Below are 19,240 nucleotides of genomic sequence, written 5' to 3' on the forward strand. Positions count from 1 at the left end.
TTGTTCTTTTAAATGGCTGAATAATATTTCATTCTATGTATATACTACATCTTCTTTATCAATGTTCTTCTGTTGATGGACATTAAGATTGTTTTCATGTCCTGCCTACTGTAAATAGTCCTGCAGTGAACACTGAGGTGAATGTAATTAAGATTTTCTACGGTTATATGCACAGTAGTGGGATTGCTGGGATTATGGTAGCTCTATTTAGTTTTTTCAGAAAGCTCTGTACTATTCTCGGCAGTGGCTGTACCAATTTATATTTCCACCAACAATGTCAGAGGGTTCCCTTTTCTCTACGTCCTCTCCAGCATTTATTGTTTGTAGATATTGATGATGGCCATTCTGACTTATGTCAGAATTGTAGTTTTGATTTGCATTTCTCTAATAATTAGTGATGCTGAGCATATTTTCACATGCTTTTTGGCCATCTGTATATCTTCTTTGGAGAAATGTCTGTGTAGATCTTCCACCCATTTTTTTTTTTTTAATTGAGCTGCATGAGCTGTTTGTATGTTTTAGAGATTAATCCCTTGTCATTGCTTCATTTGCAAATATTTTCTCCCATTCTGTGGGTTGTCTTTTCATTTTGTTTATATTTTTAATTAATGTGCAAAAGCCTTTAGGTTTAATTAGTTATCATTTGTATTTATTTTCATTACTATAGGAGGTGGATCCAGAAAGATCTTGCTGTGATTTATGTCAGAGAGTGTTCTATCTATGTTTTCCTTTAAGAGTTTCATAGTATCTGGTCTTTCATTTAGATCTTCAATCCTTGAGTTGGTTTGCTTGGTTGTTTGTTTCTAGGAGTTAGACATTTTATCTAGGTTATCAAATTTGTTGGCTCACAATCGTTCATAGTATACTCTTAATTTTTTAAAAAATTTCCATAAGATTGGTAGTAATTGACTTTTCTTTCTTTCCCAATTCTAGCAATTTGAGTCTTCTCTCCTATTTTGGGTAGTCAAGATAGTTTGTTACTTTTGTTAATCTTTTTTTTTTTTTAAGTTGTGTACATTCCTAATAATTTAAGCTTTTTTTTCAGTTGTAAAAAATTAATTCATTTATTTTAATTGGAGGCTAATTATTTTACAATATTGTAGTGGTGTTTGCCATACATTGACATGAATTTTGTTGATCTTTTAAAGGAACCAAGGATTTAAAAAAATTATATTGTCTTTATGTTCTCTGTTTAATTTCTGCTGCAATATTTAATATTTCCTTTTGTTATCTGCAGTTTTAGTTTGCTCTTCTTTTTATAGTCTCTTAAAGTAGAAGTGTAGGTTATTGACTTGAAATCATTATTGATTTGAAATGTAGGAGTTTACAGCTAAACTGCTTTCACTGCATCCCTTAAGTTGTAGTACATGGTATTGTTGTTTTCATTTATTTCAAATTGTTTTCTGATTTCTTTTGTGATTTCTTCTGTGACTCATTGGTTGTTTAAGAGTGTGTTATTTAATTTCTGAGGCTTCCCAGGTGGTTCAGTGGTAAAGAATCTGCCTGCCAAAGCAGGAGACACAAGAGATATAGGTTCAATTCCTGTGTCAGGAACATCCCCAGGAGTAGGAAATGGCAACCCACTCCAGTATTCTTAACTGGAAAATCCCATGGACAGAGGATCCTGGTGGCCTACAATCTACGGGGTCACAAAAAGTTGGATACAACTGAGCACAGCACAACATTTAATTTCCATATATTTGTTCCATTTAATTTCATTCCAAAGTTATTCCATTTAATTTCCATATATTTCAAATTTCCTTGTGATGCTGGAATTTGAATTCTTTCTGGTTTCTAATTTCCTTTTATTGAAATTACTTTGTCATAGAAAATACCTTGTATGATTTTAGTCTCTTAAAATTTATTGAGGCTTGTTTTGTGGTCTAATGGTCTAGCCTAGAGAGTGTTTCATGTGCTCTTGAGAAAAATGTCTATTTTGTCATTGTTGGCTAGATTGCTATATATATATATTAAGTCTAGCTGGTTTGTGATGTTCATTAACTTCTATTCCTTGTTAATCTTCTAGTTGTCCTATTTGTTATTGAAAGAGAAGTATTGAAGTCTCCAAATATTGTTTTTGAACTTTTTTTATTTCTATTTTTATTTGTCACCTAATTTTGTCCGTTTTTGCTTCATATATGTTGGGGCCTCTGTTGTTAGATTCATATATGTTTATGAATTGTTGTTATATCTTCTTGAATCATTTCTTTTATTATTCTATGGTGTCCTTCTTTGTCTCTTAATAATTTTTTAAAGTCTATTTTTGTCTGAAATTAGTACAGTTATCCCAGCTCTTCTTTTGATACTATTTGCATGGAATATATGTTTCCATTCTTTAACTAACTTCCTTTTGTTTTGGGGCCTAAAGTGAGTCTCTTGTAGACTATGTATAGTTGACTCAAACTGTTATATACATTATGCCAGTTGCTGCTTTTTAATTAGAGAGTTTAATTCATTTACATTTTATGTAATTAACAATAAGGAAAGATTTCTTCCATTTTGCTGTTTGTATTCTTTATGTCTTATCTCATTTTTGTTACTTGTATCCTTTTGTTATTGATCTCTTTTTTGGAAGATATTTTCTAATGTACCATTTTAATTTCTTTCTTTATTTGTATTATATATATATATATATATGAATTTTCTTAGTGGTTGTCTTGTGAATTATAACCAATGTCTTGATCTAGAATAATCTAGTTTTAATTTATACCAACAATTTCAAGAGTATACAAAGATTTGCTCATACTTACCTCTCTTTCCCTTAAATTTATTTTCAAGACTTGGATTTCTTTGCATTGTTTGTGAAATCAACATGGATTTTTATAATTTTTTAATGTAGTTTTCTTAAATCATATAGGAAAAATGAGTTGCAGACCATTAATACTGCTTTATATTTAAATTTTAACTTTTACTAGTGCTCTTTATTTCTTCATGTGGAATTAATTTACTATCTAGTTTCCTTTGTGTTGCAATTTACCCACTGTGAATTTACACATTTTTAAATTGCTGCACTAGGAATTACAAAATATAATCTTAACCCATAGTCTATTTAGAACTAACATTTTAGCACTTCAATTGAAATACAGAAATCTAATTATCATATAGGTCCCACTCTATTGTCACTGCCTGGAAAATCCCATGGATAGAGGAGCCTGGCAGGCTATAGTCCATGGGGTCGCAAAGAGTCCAACACAACTTGGCAACTGAGCACAGCACAGTAAAAGGTTCTTTTATTCTTTTCCCCTTATACTATATTTTTCTCATATTACATTTTTTAATTTATTGTAAACTTCATTGGCCCATATTATGTCCTTCTAAAGAATGCAAGAAGTCAAGAATAATATTTTTTATTTGTCCAGATGCTTACCATTTCTGTTGCTTTTTTTTTTCGTTTCTTATGTTACAAGTTTCCTTGTCATCATTTCTCTTCTCTTCAAAGAGCTTCCTATAATAATTCTTGTAGATTAGACCAGCTATCAGTGGAATCTTTCAGTTTTCCTTCTTCTGTGAATGTCTGTTTCAGACTTGTGTTTCTGAAGGATTTTTTTGCTGAATATCCAATTCCAAGTTAAAAGCTTTTTTTTCCTTCAGAACTTTAAAAATGTTGGTTTTTTCCTACTGGTTCCGTCAGTTTCTGAGGGCAATCTGCTGTTTTTCAAATTTATGTCTCCTTATAGATAATGTGTTGTTTTCCTCTGTCTTTTTTAAAAGAGTTTTTGTTTTAGTGTTAATCATTTGATTATGATGTATCTAGACATAAATTTCTTTGGTTTATTTTGTTTAAGGTCTGCTCAGCTTCTTGTAATGTCAGTTTGTATCTTTTGCCACATTTGGAACTTTTCAACCATTATATCTTTAAATGTTTTTTCAACATCACACTTTTCTGTCTTCTGAGATTCTGATGAGTAATATGCTAGGCTTTATTTTTTTTATTTCATGTATGTCTGAGGCTCTATTAATTTTTTCTAACCTCCCCCCCCCCGCCCCATTTACTTCATACTGGATAATTTCTAGTGATCTATCTTCAAGTTTACTGAGTCTTTCCTCTGTCATCTTCATTCTGCCATTGAGTTTATCCAGTGAATGTTTTATTTTGATTACTTTGGGTTCTAAAATTTGTCTTTGATTTTTCTTTATATCTTTCATTTGTTTCCTGATGCTTTCTATTTTGAATGTTGTTTCAAGTCTGCAAATGCTGTCTTGAATATTTTAATAGTAGCTGCTTTAAAGTCTTTTTCAGATAATTGAAACATCTGTGCCATGTCATCATCGGTATCCATTTATTATCTTTTCCTATGCAAAATGAGATTTTGTATATCATTGTGAGCTGTATAATTTTGGATTGTATTTTGGATATTTTGTGTATTAAATGATGAGAATCCAGGTACTATTTAAAGTTCCATGGAAAATCTCAGTACTTCTGTTTAGTAAGCAATTGATCTGGTTTTAGAGTTGGCAGATTTAACAAGTAGAATACAGAATACTCAATTAAATTTGATTTTTAGATAAAGTGTGAATAATGTTTTAGTATAAGTATATCCCAAACAAAAAAAAATCTTATTTATCTGAAATTCAAGTTTAACTGGACATCCTGTCTTTTATCTGGCAACCCTTCTTGGTTAGGTTTAAGCCACAAATTCCAAACGACTTCTGCGGCCTGTGGCTGCAATGTCAAAGAAGTTTTAAAAGATTCTCTTGTTCTTTTTAGATCCTTCTGGGACCTGGGCAAAGTCTGTATGGTTCAGTAATCAAAGTGATTGGCACAGTAATTAGGATCAGAATCACTTAATCTCTGATGAAGTCAGCTCCTCCTGTTCCTCTGTCTCCACAGTACCTTCAGTTTCGCTGAGACACTCTTATTTTTTGTCTTTTGGCCAGAAATCACTCACTTCCTTGTTTGCCTGCCACTGAAAGTTCAGAAGTACCAATTCTGGTTTTGGTCTTTATATCCCCTGGCTACTCTTTCACACAAAGTGAGGGAACTTAAAACACCTCTTAGTATTAATGTAACACACAGCACGTCTTTATTTTTCTTGAAGTCAATTCTGACTTTGATAGTCCAATGAGACTGTTAAAATTACTGCATAGGAAGGAAATTCTGACATACTGCAATATGGATGAACTCTGAAGACATTTTATGCTAAGTGAAATCAGTGAGTCACTATCGCAGGTAAGGGTTTCCACTTATATGAAGGACTAGAGATTATGAAATACTAGGTTATGATGGTTGTACAACAGTGTGAATGTGATTGCTGCCATTGAAGTGTACATCTAAAAATGGTAAATTTTATATTATGCATATTTTATGATAATTAAAAGTTCATAGCCTTTTAGTTACCCCTGCCATGGTAGCAAATGGCACCAAGGGAAAAACCTTATAAGTACTATAATTTTTCTGATTTTATTTATGATAAGCAGACATAGGTTAATAATTTTAATGAAAGCTAGGATTTGAACTCAAGAAGACTAACTTCTGATCTCAGACTTTTTGGTTACTATGCCCTACTATCCACACCATGAGGAAAAAATTATGACTGTTTAAATACACTTAATGCTTAGTATAGAACAAGGCACAAAAAATGTATTAAATAAGCAGTAAATATTCAACAACATTATATTTTGTGAGAATTTCTCTCAGAATCTGTCAAAATAATAATTGATATTTTGTTTTTTTCATTGGAATATTATTGATTTACACTGTAGTGTTAGTTTCTGCTATACAACAAAGTGAATCAGCTATATGTATATATATATGTGTGTGTGTGTGTGTGTATATGTATCTTTTGAACCTCCCTCCAAACCCACCCTCCCATCCCACCCCTTTAGGTCATTACAGAGCACCAAGCTGAGCTCCTTGTGCTATACAGCAGCTTCCCACTAGCTATCTGTTTTATATATAATAATGTATGTATAGCAATGCTACTCTTTCAGTTCATTCCCCCCTCCTTTTAATAACTAATATTTTGCATTTACAGTTTACATTTTTCTTTGTGAACATGAAGTTGCAATTTACTGATCTTTGCATCTCTATTGTCTAATATTACATATTAGAAGATCATTAGGTGTGAATTTAATGAATTAATATAAAACAAGAACAGATAAGTATTTATTTCAAGCTTTTTAAAAGATTATCTTTTAAAGTTGATGAAAAGAGTAGAACAGTGAAGTAATCATTTTACTTGACTAAACAACATTTTGGCAGGTAATCTAAATTTTGAAAATTTCTTCTTTTTTAGTGTTGAACTTTCATTTTTGTGGTAAAATGGATACCTTGTGGCTTAACCAGTTTGCCATCCTCCTCTGGAAAAATTTCATATTAAAGGTAAGTGGTGGTATCTTTGAGAAATGGCTGTAAAGCCTAATGGATTTGAAAATAAAATTTTTTTTAATTTATTTATTTTGATTAGAGGCTAATTACTTTACAATATTGTATTGGTTTTGCCATACATCAACATGAATCCGCGACGGGTGTACACGTGTTCCCAATCCTGAACCCCCCTTCTACCTCTCTCCCCATACCATCCCTCTGGGTCATCCCAGTGCACCAGCCCCAATCATCCTGTATCCTGCATGAAACATGGACTGGTGATTCATTTTATAAATGTTTCAATGCCATTCTCCCAAATCATCCCCCCACCACTCTCCCACAGAGTCCAAAAGACTGTTCTATGCATCTGTGTCTCTTTTGCTGTCTCGCATACAAGGTTATCATTACCATCTTTCTAAATTCCATATATATGTGTTAGTATACTGTATTGGTATTTTTCTTTCTTTCTTACTTCACTCTGTATAATCAGCTCCAGTTTCAACCACCTCATTAGAACTGATTCAAATGTATTCTTTTTAATGGCTGAGTAATACTCCATTGTGTATATGTACCACAGCTTTCTTATCCATTCATCTGCTGATGGACATCTAGGTTGCTTCCATGTCTTGGCTATTATAAACAGTGCTGCGATGAACCTTGGGGTACACACATCTCTTTCAGTTCTGGTTTCCTCGGTGTGTATGCCCAACAGTGGGATTGCTGGGTCATATGGCAGTTCTATTTCCAGTTTTTTAAGGAATCTCCACACTGTTCTCCATAGTGGCTGTACTAGTTTGCATTCCCACCAACAGTGTAAGAGGGTTCCCTTTTCTCCACACCCTCTCCAGTATTTATTACTTGTAAAATTTTAATAATTCCTTCATTTCATTTCAGTTTATGGGTATTTTTCCTCTTTCGTTCGATGACTGAAGGTAGATTTCTAAATCTGAAGTGTATCAATAGGGCAAACCAATAAAATCAATAATGAAATGAGAAAAGGGTAAAAAAGACAATCCAGAGAACCATTCATTTTGTAGAATGAAGTTGAATGATATATATATGTAAACGTATACATGTATGTACACAAGTGTAAATACACACATACACACATATAATACTCTAAAATTAATTAGTATAATTTTGTTTCTCTTGTAGAAACGGAAGATGGGGTCTTTAATTGTGGAAATTTCCATGACAGTGCTCTTCTGTACATTGATTTTGCTTCTGCGCAAACATTCCAAAAGGGAATTTACACAAGCTACTCTTTTCCAGTCTCTTCCCTTGAATAAACTTCCCACTTTCCTCACTAATAAGAAAAAGGAGTATGAATTGGTTTACGTGCCTTCTGGAAGTGATGCGGCAAAAAATATTACTGAGAAAGTGAAAGATGATTTAAATGCCAACCTTACAGGTTAGAAATTGTGATGTTTAAAATATTTTTTTGGAATGATTATTAATTTGTTGTAGAGAAGGCATGTTTCAGTGACCCTTATAAGTTGTACATTAATCTCAAATATAATATTATGAACTTTGTAAAAAAATATCAAACACACCTAAACAAAATATACTGTTTAGAATTAGATGACAAGTTATATAATTCGAAATCTTCTTTGTCTCTGATTGTACTTCTTAAATTAGGGTAAGTTCCTGAATATGTCAAAAGAACACAAAGCCTCACAATAAATTTGGTAGTTTTCTCCTGGATGCATAAACTTTACTTGAGGTCACTGATTTTACATTTTGTAAAATATATTATGTAAGTGTGATGTAAGATTGTGTTTGTTTAGAATTATAGAAAACTTATACAATTCTTATGTCCTTACACTCTCCTTACTCTGCACCCAATTTCTCTTCTTTGTCCCCCACAGTTAAAAATACTTTCAGAAATTTGATAAGAATCCCTTCAGTCTTGTCTCATGCTTTTACATATGTGTGTTCATGGATTTATCCTGTTATATGTTTTTAAAATTATCCTTTTTTTTTTTTAATTTCAAGGGTTTTGAGATGGGAGGGAAGGGTAGATGCTATATACTTTGTCATCTAAGTGACCGTCTTTAAAAATTAAAGTGTTATATTTATGTAACTTAATGTGAAATTCCCATCAATTTTTAAAATATAAACCATGACTCTCCAAAGAACTTTAGTGCTTATGATGGGCTGGTTTAGGTTACCTTTCAAGTACCCCTGTTTTGGAGGTAGAGGACAGAGAACAGGTTGCTACTTCTTATCCTTTCCTATTATGGGTCCATCAGTGAAAAAGTTTAAGACACATTGTCATTCAGTCATATTGAGGCCGTCATGAGAGAGTGTTGCTGAAGACTGGAATAGAGATCTGATGAGTTGAAGGTACATGTCTCATTATAAACTGCTAACTTAAAAGAAAGGAAGCTGAGAAAATTTCCTCCTCCTGATGATTTCTGATACATTCTTTTATTTTCAGTTGGACTAACTCCTTAGCAAAATAGCCTAATGACTATAAGATAGACGTAAAAGTCTTTATTTGGAAGACTTCCACATTAAGTTTTTACTGCTATTCTGAAGAATTATAACTTAAGAAAAACACCTTACTAGGGGATCCAATCAGGATGGTGGAGCAGAAGGACATGGAGCTCACCTCATGCCACAGATACATTAAAAATACATCTACTGGACTTCCCTGGTGGTTCAGTGGTTAAGAATTTGCCTACCAATGCAGGCAACATGGGTTTGATCCCTGGTTTGGGAAGATATCATATCCTGTGGGGCAGCTAGGCCTGTGTGCCGCAGCTACTCAGCCCACACACCCGAGAGCCTGCAAGCCACAGCTACTAAGTTCATGCAGTGCATCTCCTGAAGTCCACGTGCCCTCAAGCCCATGCTCCACAATAAGAGGAGCCACTGCAACAAGAGAAGCCCACACATTACAACTAGAAAGTAGCCCCTGCTCACCACAACTAGAGAAAGCCCACACACAGCAATGAAGGGCCTGTGCCCCTGATAGGGGGCTGAAAAACAGGAAAGATTCTCATACCAAGGGAAGCCCCCTCATGGGTGGGGAGATCAGCTGGGACAGAAAGGGAGCATCAGAGTCTCAGAGGAGAGCACAAGAACCAGCTTGGGTGGGCAGAGCAGAGAGAGACCTGAACAGATGGGCTGTGCCATTGTCCTGAACTCTTCAGCTTGAGACACATGTCCATGGTACAGACAAGGGCTGGGTGCTGAACTTGGTGTTTAGAGGACAGACCCAGGGAGAGGATTTCTATTGGCTGCACAGAGACAGCCTAAAGGGGCTGGAGTGTGGTAAGGCAGTAACCAGGGGTGTTTGAGGAAGAAGTCTGGGCCTACTATAGAAGCCTGGTCAACAGGCCACTGTTAAGTGGAGCTTGAAGGAAGGGGTAGGGTTGCCAATGCAGCTTCTTTCTCCATGTGCTGGCCCTGGTCTTTATGGGCTCCGGGCTCCCATGCCCCAGCCACCTCCTTGGCGGGCTCTGGGAACAGGCTTCAGTGGTTTACCCACTGCAGAGGGAAGGGTGAAACCACAGCTGAGCTGCAGGGGCAGTGGGACCTAGGAAGCAAGGCGGAAATTTCTTCCCACAGCTGTGCAAGTCTCAGATTTACATATCTGCCCATCACCAGTTTGTAAATTCAGCATCTGTAGGACATCTGAGTGGACAATGGGTGCTCCTATGGAGAGAACGGGTCTGGCCTTAGCAGCTGTGTATTTGTGGGCACATACATATGGGGGCAGGGTCAGGATAGAGTCTGGACTGGCTGCATAGCTCCCACAAGCAGGTCTAGGTGCAGTCTTAGAACCTGCCTTCAGTGTATCTGCATTGATGGCCTTGTGAAAATAACACATGAGGGACACCAGGGCTGATTGCCAGCATTCCCAAGGTTGAGATGGGGCCCAGGGCAGTGCCAGAAACAGTGCACTTTATGAGCCCACACAATGGGTGACAGGTGGCACAACAGAGTATACTCATCCAGTGAACGGCCCTGGCAGAATACTCAGTGGTTCTATCCTCATGGGAGAGCTTTAATCCAGCATACCTCATACTGCAGAAACAGCTAAGAAATGAATCTGGGGGCTTCTACTCCAACAAGGGAACAGAACCAGCCTTGACAGGGCAGTGACAAGCACAGAGTAAAAGAAGATAACCTGATCAGTAACCAGTGTAGGCTCTACTCACCGCAATGTCAGTCACACTTTCTGTTAGGAGGATAATGGCCAGCGCACACTGAAGAAAGAGGTGGCAGCCAGCTACACTAAAAAATAATTCTCACACCAAAAATGGTGAAATCCACACAGGCTATGCAGAGGGACTCCTACATAAAAATAGCCCTCTAAAACCACAGTAAATAATTGTTTCTCCTAAACTCATTGAGCAAGAGAAGTATAAGTAAAATGAAGAGGCAGAGGAACTACTCCCAATTAAAAGATCAAGAGAACTCCTCTTAAAGGAAGAACAATAGACCTCTTTAAAACAATAGTCCTCTCTAGTCTAATAGACACTGAGTTAAAAAAGGAGATAATAAAAATTCTGAAGGAATTAAGAAAAATTATTGATAGAAATGAAGATTACTATAAAAAGGAAATAGAAACTCTAAAAAGGAAACAAAAATTTGAGAACTCATTTACCAAGATGAAAGCTAAGCTAAAGGCAATGAATAGCAGAATGAATAATGCAGAAGAATGCATAAGTGATCTGGAAGATACAATAATGGAAATCACCCAGTCAGAACAGCAGACAAAAAGTCAAATTTTGAAAAGAATGAAAATATTACAAGAGACTTATGGGATAGACTATAGCGTGCCAATCTACACATAATAGGAACCGCAGAAGAAAAAGAAAAAGAGGATTGAAAATATATTTGAAGCCTTATGGCTGAAAGCTTCCCAAACCTAAAAAAGGAAGGTTTAGTTTTTATTTATTCTTCTCTAAATCAAAAACAAATAAGAATCTATAGGAAAGAGGAAATCATAACTGGAAAGCAAATCACTTAAATAAGCCAGTACATAGTGAAAGTGTTAGTTGCTTAGTTGTGTCTGACTCTTTGCAACCCCATGGATATAGCCTGCCAGGCTCCTCTGTCCATGGAATTCTCCAGGCAAGAATACTGGAGTGAGTTACCATTTCCTTCTCCAGGAGCTCTTCCCAACCCAAGGATTGAACCCAGGTCTTTGCTTTGCAGGCAGATTCTTTACCATCTGAACTACCAGGGAAGCCCTGAAATAAGCCAGTATATAGATTTAAAAATCAAAACATTTCTATAGAAGCAATAATGAACAAAAATAACCTCAGGAACAGCAAAAGGATGGACATGAAGATATAAAAGAAGATATCAAAAGCATAAAATGTGGGGAAATAGAATAAGAAAATTTAGATTTTTTTTTCCCCTAGAATATCTTTAAGCCTATGTGACTACCAGTCTAAAGCAAGTAGATGTAGGAAAGGTTTAATATACTTGAAAAAGTTACCCTTAACCACAAATCAAAAGCATACAATAAATTCATAAAAACCAAAAAGAAGAGAATGTAAGCCTAATACAAAAGAAAATCAACAAAGCATAAAAGGAAAAACAAAAAAGAAAGATATAAGAAGAAATATAAAATCAATGGGAAAACAAGACTTAAAATAGTAATAAATATATGCTGCTGTGTGCTTAGTCACTCAGTCATGTCCGACTCTTGTGACCCCATAGACTTTAGCCTGCCAGACTTCTCTGTCCACAGGATGCTCCATGCAAGAATACTGGGGTGGGTTGCCATTTCCTTCTCCAGGGGATCTTCCCTACCCAGGGATCAAACCCAGGTCTCCTGCATTGCAATCAGACTCTACCGACTGAGCTACGAGGGAAACCCAATAAATAAAACAAATACATATCTATCATACCTTAAAAGTCAGTGGACTAAATGCTCCAATCAAAAGACACAGAGTGGCAGATTGGATTAAAAAAAAAAAAAAACAAAAGAAACTACAATATGCTGCCCACAAGAGACCCACTATAGGGGACACACATAGATTGAAAGTAAAGGGATGGAAAAAAGATATTTATGGAAATGGCAAGAAAACAGGGTTTGCAATACTCATGATCAAACAAAATGAACTTTAAAACAAATGATAGAAAGAAAAAGGACACTAAATAATGGTAAAAGGATTCATAGAAGGAGAGGATATTACACTTGTCAACATATGTGCTCTTAATGTAGAAGCACCCAAATACATAAAACAGACATAAAGGAAGAAATTGATGAGAATACAATAATAGTAGGAGACTTTAACACCTCACTTATATCAATGGACAGATCCATAAGGAAACAAAGATTCGAAATGTTACAATAGAATAGTTAGTCTTGATATCTATAGGACATTACATCCAAAAAAAAACAACAAAAAGCAGACTACACATTCCTTTCAAGTGCTTGTGAAACAGTTTCTAGGATTGACAACATACTAAGGCAAAAAAATTTTAAAGTATAAAAATTTTTTGAGCATATTTTCTGATCACAATATCAGAAACTAGAATATCAACCACAGGAAAATAAATGAGAATAAACAGTTACATGGAGACTTAACAACATGCTACTAAAAAACTAATGGGCCATCAGGGAAATAAAGAAGGAAATAAATACCTGAAGCAAATGACAATGAAAACTCAACCATAAAATATCCATGAGATGTAGCCAAACAGTTCTTATGGCAAAAGTTCATAGCAATACAGTCTTTCTTTAAGAAACAAGAAAAAACTCAAGTAAATAGCCTAACTCACTACCTTAAATAATTAGAAAAAGAACAAATAAAACATAAAGTCAGCAGAAGGAAGGAGATAATAAAATTAGAGAGGAAAGAAATAAAATGGAGATTAAAAAACAGTAAAATCAAGAGCTGGTTCTTTGAAGAGTAAACAAAGTTGACAAACCTCTGTCCAGGCTCATCAAGAAGGAAAGAGAAAAGACCCAAATAAAATAAGGAATGAAAGAGGAGAAATCACAACTGATGCCACAGAATTACAAAAAAACCATAAGAGAATTTTATGAGCAATTATACAACAAACAAATTTTACAACCTGGAAGAAATGGGCAACTTTTAAGAAACATACAACCCACCAAAATGAAATCAATAAAAAAAGTTGACAAATTCAACAGATCAATCTCTAGAAGTAAAATAGTACTCTTAAAAAAAACTTCCCTCCAAACAAAAGTCGGGGGTCAGATGTCTTTCAGGAGAATTCTACCAGACATACAAAGAAGTACTTATACCAATCATTCTTGAACTCTTCCAAAAGATTGAAGAAGAAGGAATGCTTCCAAAGACATTCTGTGAAGACACCATCACCCTGATAGCAAAACCTGATAAAGACACTATCATAAAATAAAATTGCAGGCCAATATATTATATTTGATGAATACATAGGCAAAAATTCTCAAAGAAGTTAGGAAAAACAAATGTAAATAAACAATTCCCTTAAAATCACATAAAAAATACTGACCAAGGAGATGAAAGATTTATATGCTGATAACTATGAAACATTAATAAAAGAAACTGAAGATAATTCAAAGAAAGGGAAAGATATCCCACACTCTTGGATTGGAAGAATTAATCATGTTAAAACGGGCATACTACCCAAAGCAATCTATGGATTTAATGTGATCCTTATCAAATTACCCACAGAACTAGAACAAATTATTTTAAAATTTACATGGAAACATAACAGACTGAGAATTACCAATGCAATCTTGAGGGAAAAGAACAAAGCAGGAGGCATAACCCTTCCAGTCATCAGACAACAGTGCAAAGCTAAAGTCATGAAAACAGCGTGGTATTCGCCAAAACATAGACTGAATCACTGGAACAGAATAGAGAAAAATAAACTCACACACCTAGGGATAATTAATCCTTGACTAAGGAGGTAGAATGTACAAAGAGGAAAAGACATTGTCTTCAGCAAGTGGTGTTGGAAAAGCTGGATGGCCATGTGTAAATCAAAGAAGTTACAACACATCCTCACACCATGCACAAAAATAACTCAAAATGACTTAAAAACTTAAATATAAGAGGACACCATAAAACTCCTAGAAGAGAATGTAGGCAAATGACATAAAGTATACCAATATTTTCTCAGGTCAGTCTCCCAAGGCAATAAAAATAAAAGCAAAAATAAACAAATGGAAGCTAATCAAACTTATAAACTTTTGTACAGCAAAGGAAATCATAAACAAAATGTAAAGGCTGGGAGGATTGCAAATAATGCAACTGACAAAGCCTTAATTTCCAAAACATACTAATAGCTCATACAACTCAACAACAAAAAATCAAAAGTCAATCAAAAAATGGGGAGAAGATCTAAATAGACATTTCTCCAAGGAAAACATACAAATGGCCTAAAGCCCATGAAAAGATGCTCAAAACATTGCTAATTATTAGAGAAATGGAAATAAAAACTGTAATGAGTTATCATCTCACAATTGTCAGAATGGACATTATTTAATAGTCTACAAATAATAAATATTGGTGAGGTTGTGAACAAAAAGAAACTCTTACACTGTTGGTAGAAATGTAAATTGGTTCAGCCAGTATGGAAAACAGTATGGAGGTTCCTGAAAAAAGTAAAAACAGAGTTTCCATATAGTAGGCAATTCCACTCCTGGTAGCATATACCCAGACAAAACTATAACTCAAAAAGACACATGCACCCATATGTTCATTGTAGCACTATTTACAGCAACCAAGAGGAAACAAACTAAATGTTCATTGACACATGTATGAGTGAAGAAGATGTCATATATATATATATATATATATATATATATATATAATAAGACATTATATATAGTATATGTATGCCATTATCCATGTCATTATATATATACATATATAATGCAAAATTACTGTCTTAAAAAAATAATGAAATAATGTCATTTGAAACAACATGGGTGAACTTAGACCTTATCATACTAAGAGAAGTAAGCCAGAGAGAGAAAGACAAATACCATATGCTATAACACGTGGAATCTAAAACACAACACAAAGAAATATGTCTATGAAATCAAATAGACTCACAAACAGAAAAGAGATTTGTCATTGCCAAGGGGGAGGAGGGTAGAGGATGGAAAGATTGGGAATTTGGGATTAGCAGATGCAAACTAGTATATACAGAATGTATAATGAATAAGGACCTACCACATAGCTCAGGAAAATATATTCAGTATACTGTGATATACAATAGTGGAAAAGAATCAGTTCAGTTTAGTTCAGTTGCTCCAGTCTTGTCCAGCTCTTTGTGATCCTATGGACTGCAGCATTCCAGGCTTTCCTGTCCATAACCAACTCCCAGAGCTTGTTCAAACTCATGTCCATCAAGTCGGTGATGCCATCCAACCATCTCATCCTCTGTCGTCCCCTTCTTCTTCTGCCTTCAATCTTTCCCAGCATCAGGGTCTTTTGCAATGAGTCAGTTCTTCTCATCAGGTGGCCAAAGTATTGGAGTTTAAGCTTCAGCATCAGTGCTTCCAGTGAATATTTAGGACTGGACTGTGAATACTGGATTGGGTTGCCATGCCCTCCTCCAGGGAATCTTTCTGACCCAGAGATCAAACCTACATCGCTTATGTCTCCTGCATTGGCAGGCCAGTTCTTTACCACTGGTGCCACCTTATAGCAATTAATTTTAAAAAGCCTAATATATCAATCTTCTCCTTTGAGTTTATTGTTCTTTGTGTTCTGTTTGGAAAACTTACCCTCCCTGACATGGGTATTTTGGGGATTTTTTTGTTTTGCATAGATATCTACAATTTATAAGGAACTTTTTTTTTATGATATGAGATTTCATTTATTCCCATTTGTATATTCATTTGACTTCTTACTTTTTAATGGAAAAGACCACTCTTTACCTACTACTCTTTATTTCCACTTTTATCATAAATTAATTTTCCATATATTCATGAATGTATTTATGAGTTCTATTGGTCTATTTGTATAGTCAGTGTCAGTCTGATTCTATCTTAATCACTATAATTTTATCATGTTCTGATAACATGTAGGGGAAGCTGTCTCACCTTGTTCTTCAGCCTTGTATTTCTATACAAATTTAAGAATCAGCTTCTAACATTACATAAAAATTCTATTTGGAATTTTATTAGAGTTGCATTGGCTCTATATGTCAATTTTTACATTTTCACAATGTGGCTTTCTTTAAATCCTTGAACATGGATATAAATTTTTAAAAACTTATTTCTTAATATGCTATTTATGTTTCTTGATATAGAGGTTATCAATGACTTTAATATCTTTTTTACATTGATGTTGTTCAGTTGCTAAGTTGCCACTGACTCTTTGCAACCCCATGGACTGCAGCATTCCAGGCTTCCCTGTCCTTCACTACTTCCCTGAGTTTGCTCGAACTCCTGTACATTGAAGTGGTGATGCCACCCAACCATATCATCTTCTGTTGTCCGCTTTTCCTCCTGCTCTCAGTCTTTCCAGTATCAGGGTCTTTTCCAGTGAATCAGCACTTCACATTAAGGGGCCAAAGTATTAGAGCTTCAGGTTCAGCATCAGTCCTTCCAATGAAAATTCAGGGTTGATTTCCTTTAGGATTGACTAGGTTTGATCTCCTTTCAGTCCTAGGGACCCTCAAGAGTCTTCTCCAGCACCACAGTTCAAAATCATCAATCCTTCAGCACACAGTCTTTATGTTCCAACTCTCACATCCCTACATGATTATTGGAAAAATCATAGCTTTGACAGTGTGTAGCCATTTTTCAGCAAAGTGATGTCTCTGCTTTTTAATACGCTGTGTAGGTTTTTCATAGCTTTCCTTCCAAGGAGCAAGTGTCTTTTAATTTCATGGCTTCAGTCACCATCCACAGTGATTTTGGAGTCCCCCAAAATAAAATCTATCACTGCTTAATCTTTTCCCCACCTATTTGCCACGAAGTGATGGAACCGGATGCCAAGATCGTAGTTTTTTGAATGTTGAGCTTTAAGCTAGCTTTTTCACTCTCCTCTTTCACCTTCCCCAGGAGGCTTTAGTTCCTCTTTGCTTTCAGCCATTAGAGTGATATCATCTGCATATCTGAAACTGTTGGTATTTCTCCCAGCAATCTTGGTTCCAGCTTGTGATCCATCCAGCCTGGTGTTTTGCATGATGTCAGTCAGTTCATTAGGCCAGTCATGTCTGACTCTTTGCAACCCCATGCACTGCTGCACACCAGACTTCTCTATCACCAACTCCCAGAGTTTGTTCAGACTCATGTCCATGGAGTCAGTGATGCCATCCAACCAGCTTGTCCTCTGTCATCCCCTTCTCCTCCTGCCTTCAATCTTTCCCAGCATCAGAGTCTTTTCCAATGAGTCAGTTCTCCCATAAGGTGGCCAAAGTATTGGAGCTTCAGCATCAGTCCTTCCAATGAATATTCATGGTTGATTCCCTTTAGGACTGACTGCTTTCATCTCCTTGCAGTCCAAGGGACTTTCATGAGTCTTCTCCAACATCACAGTTCAAAAGCATCAGTTCTTCGATGCTTAGCTTTCTTTATGGTCCAACTCTCACATCCATACATGACTACTGGAAAAACCATAGCTTTGACTAGATGAACTTTTGTTGGCAAAATAATGTCTCTGCTTTTGAATATGCTGTCTAGGTTGGTCATAGCTTTTCTTCCAAGGAGCAAGCGTCTTTTAATTTCATGGCTGCAGTCACCACCTGCAGTGATTTTGGAGCCCCCCAAAATAAAGTCTGACACTGTTTCCACTGTTTCCCCATCTATTTGCCATGAAGTGATGGGATCAGATGCCATGATCTTAGTCTTTGAATGCTGAGTTTTTCGCCAACTTTTTCACTCTCCTCTTTCACCCTCATTAAGAAGCTCTTTAGTTCCTCTTCGCTTTCTGCCATAAGAGTGGTGTCATCTGCATATCTGAGGTTATTGATATTTCTCCTGGCAATCTTGATTCCAGCTTGTGCTTCGTCGAGCCTGACATTTTGCATGATGTACTCTGCATAAGTTAAATAAGCAGAGTGACATTCTATAGCCTTGATTTACTGCTTTCCCAATTTTGAACCAATCCATCATTCCATATTCGGTTCTAACTGTTTCTTCTTGACCTGCATACAGGTTTCTCAGGAGGCAGGTAAGGTGGTCCAGTATTCCCACCCCTGTAAGAACTTTCCAGTTTGTTATGATCCACACAGTCAAAGGCTTTGGTGTAGTCAGTGAAGCAGAAGTAGATTTTTTTCTAGAATTCCTTTGCTTTTTCTATTATCCAATGAATGATGGCAATTTGATCTCTGATTTCTCTTCCTTTACTAAATCCAGCTTGTACATCTGGAAGTTCTCTGGCTTGAAGGATTTTGAGCATTACCTTGTGAGCATGTAACATCAGCATTATTTTATGGTAGTTTGAGCATTCTTTGGCATTGCCTTTCTTTGGGATTGGAATGAAAACTGACCTTTTTCAGTCCTGTGGCCACTGCTGAGTTTTCCAAATTTGCTGCCATATTGAGTGTAGAACTTATCTGCATCATCTTTTAGAATTTGAAATAGCTCAGCTGTAATTCTATCACCTCCACTATCTTTGTTCATAGTAATTCTTCCTAAGACCCACTTGACTTCACACTCCAGGGTGTCTGACTCTCGGTGAGTGAGCACACCATTGTGGTTTTCCAGGTCATTAAGACCTTTTTTTTACATAGTTCTTCTGTGTATTTTTGCCAACTTTTCTCAAATCTATTCTTCTTCTTCTCTTAGGCCCTTGCCATTTATGTCCTTTATTGTGCCCATCTTTGCATGAAATATTCCTTTGGTATCTCCAATTTTCTCAAAGAGAACTTTAGTCCTTCCTGTTCTGTTGTTTTCCTTTATTTCTTGACATTGTTCAATTAAGAAGGCTATTTTATCTCTCCTTGCTATTTTCTGCAACACTGCATTCAGTTACATATTTTTTTTTCTCC

The 19,240-nt window shown here is 35.6% G+C and overlaps 3 protein-coding genes across 4 annotated transcripts in view; 2 read left to right on the forward strand and 1 right to left on the reverse strand.

Moving 5' to 3' along the window:
* Window positions 1-8,333, forward strand: part of LOC129638217 (putative uncharacterized protein CRYM-AS1) — a 35,112-nt gene extending 26,779 nt beyond the window's left edge. Inside the window, exons 2-3 of the mRNA XM_055562807.1 lie at window positions 6,237-6,322; window positions 7,463-8,333. Of these exons, the coding sequence (XP_055418782.1) occupies window positions 6,237-6,322; window positions 7,463-7,723 (347 nt within the window). The 3' untranslated portion in view covers window positions 7,724-8,333. The remainder of the gene's footprint in view (window positions 1-6,236; window positions 6,323-7,462) is intronic.
* ZP2 (zona pellucida glycoprotein 2) overlaps window positions 1-19,240 on the reverse strand; it is a 159,051-nt gene that overhangs the window by 110,066 nt on the left and 29,745 nt on the right. The gene's annotated exons all lie outside the window — the stretch shown is intronic.
* Window positions 15,218-19,240, forward strand: part of LOC129637637 (phospholipid-transporting ATPase ABCA3-like) — a 195,435-nt gene continuing 191,412 nt past the window's right edge. Inside the window, exon 1 of the mRNA XM_055561864.1 lies at window positions 15,218-15,251. Coding sequence (XP_055417839.1) covers window positions 15,218-15,251 — 34 coding nt within the window. The remainder of the gene's footprint in view (window positions 15,252-19,240) is intronic.

This window comes from Bubalus kerabau, chromosome 23, assembly GCF_029407905.1.
Source record: "Bubalus kerabau isolate K-KA32 ecotype Philippines breed swamp buffalo chromosome 23, PCC_UOA_SB_1v2, whole genome shotgun sequence".
NCBI classification, from domain to species: Eukaryota; Metazoa; Chordata; class Mammalia; order Artiodactyla; family Bovidae; genus Bubalus; species Bubalus kerabau.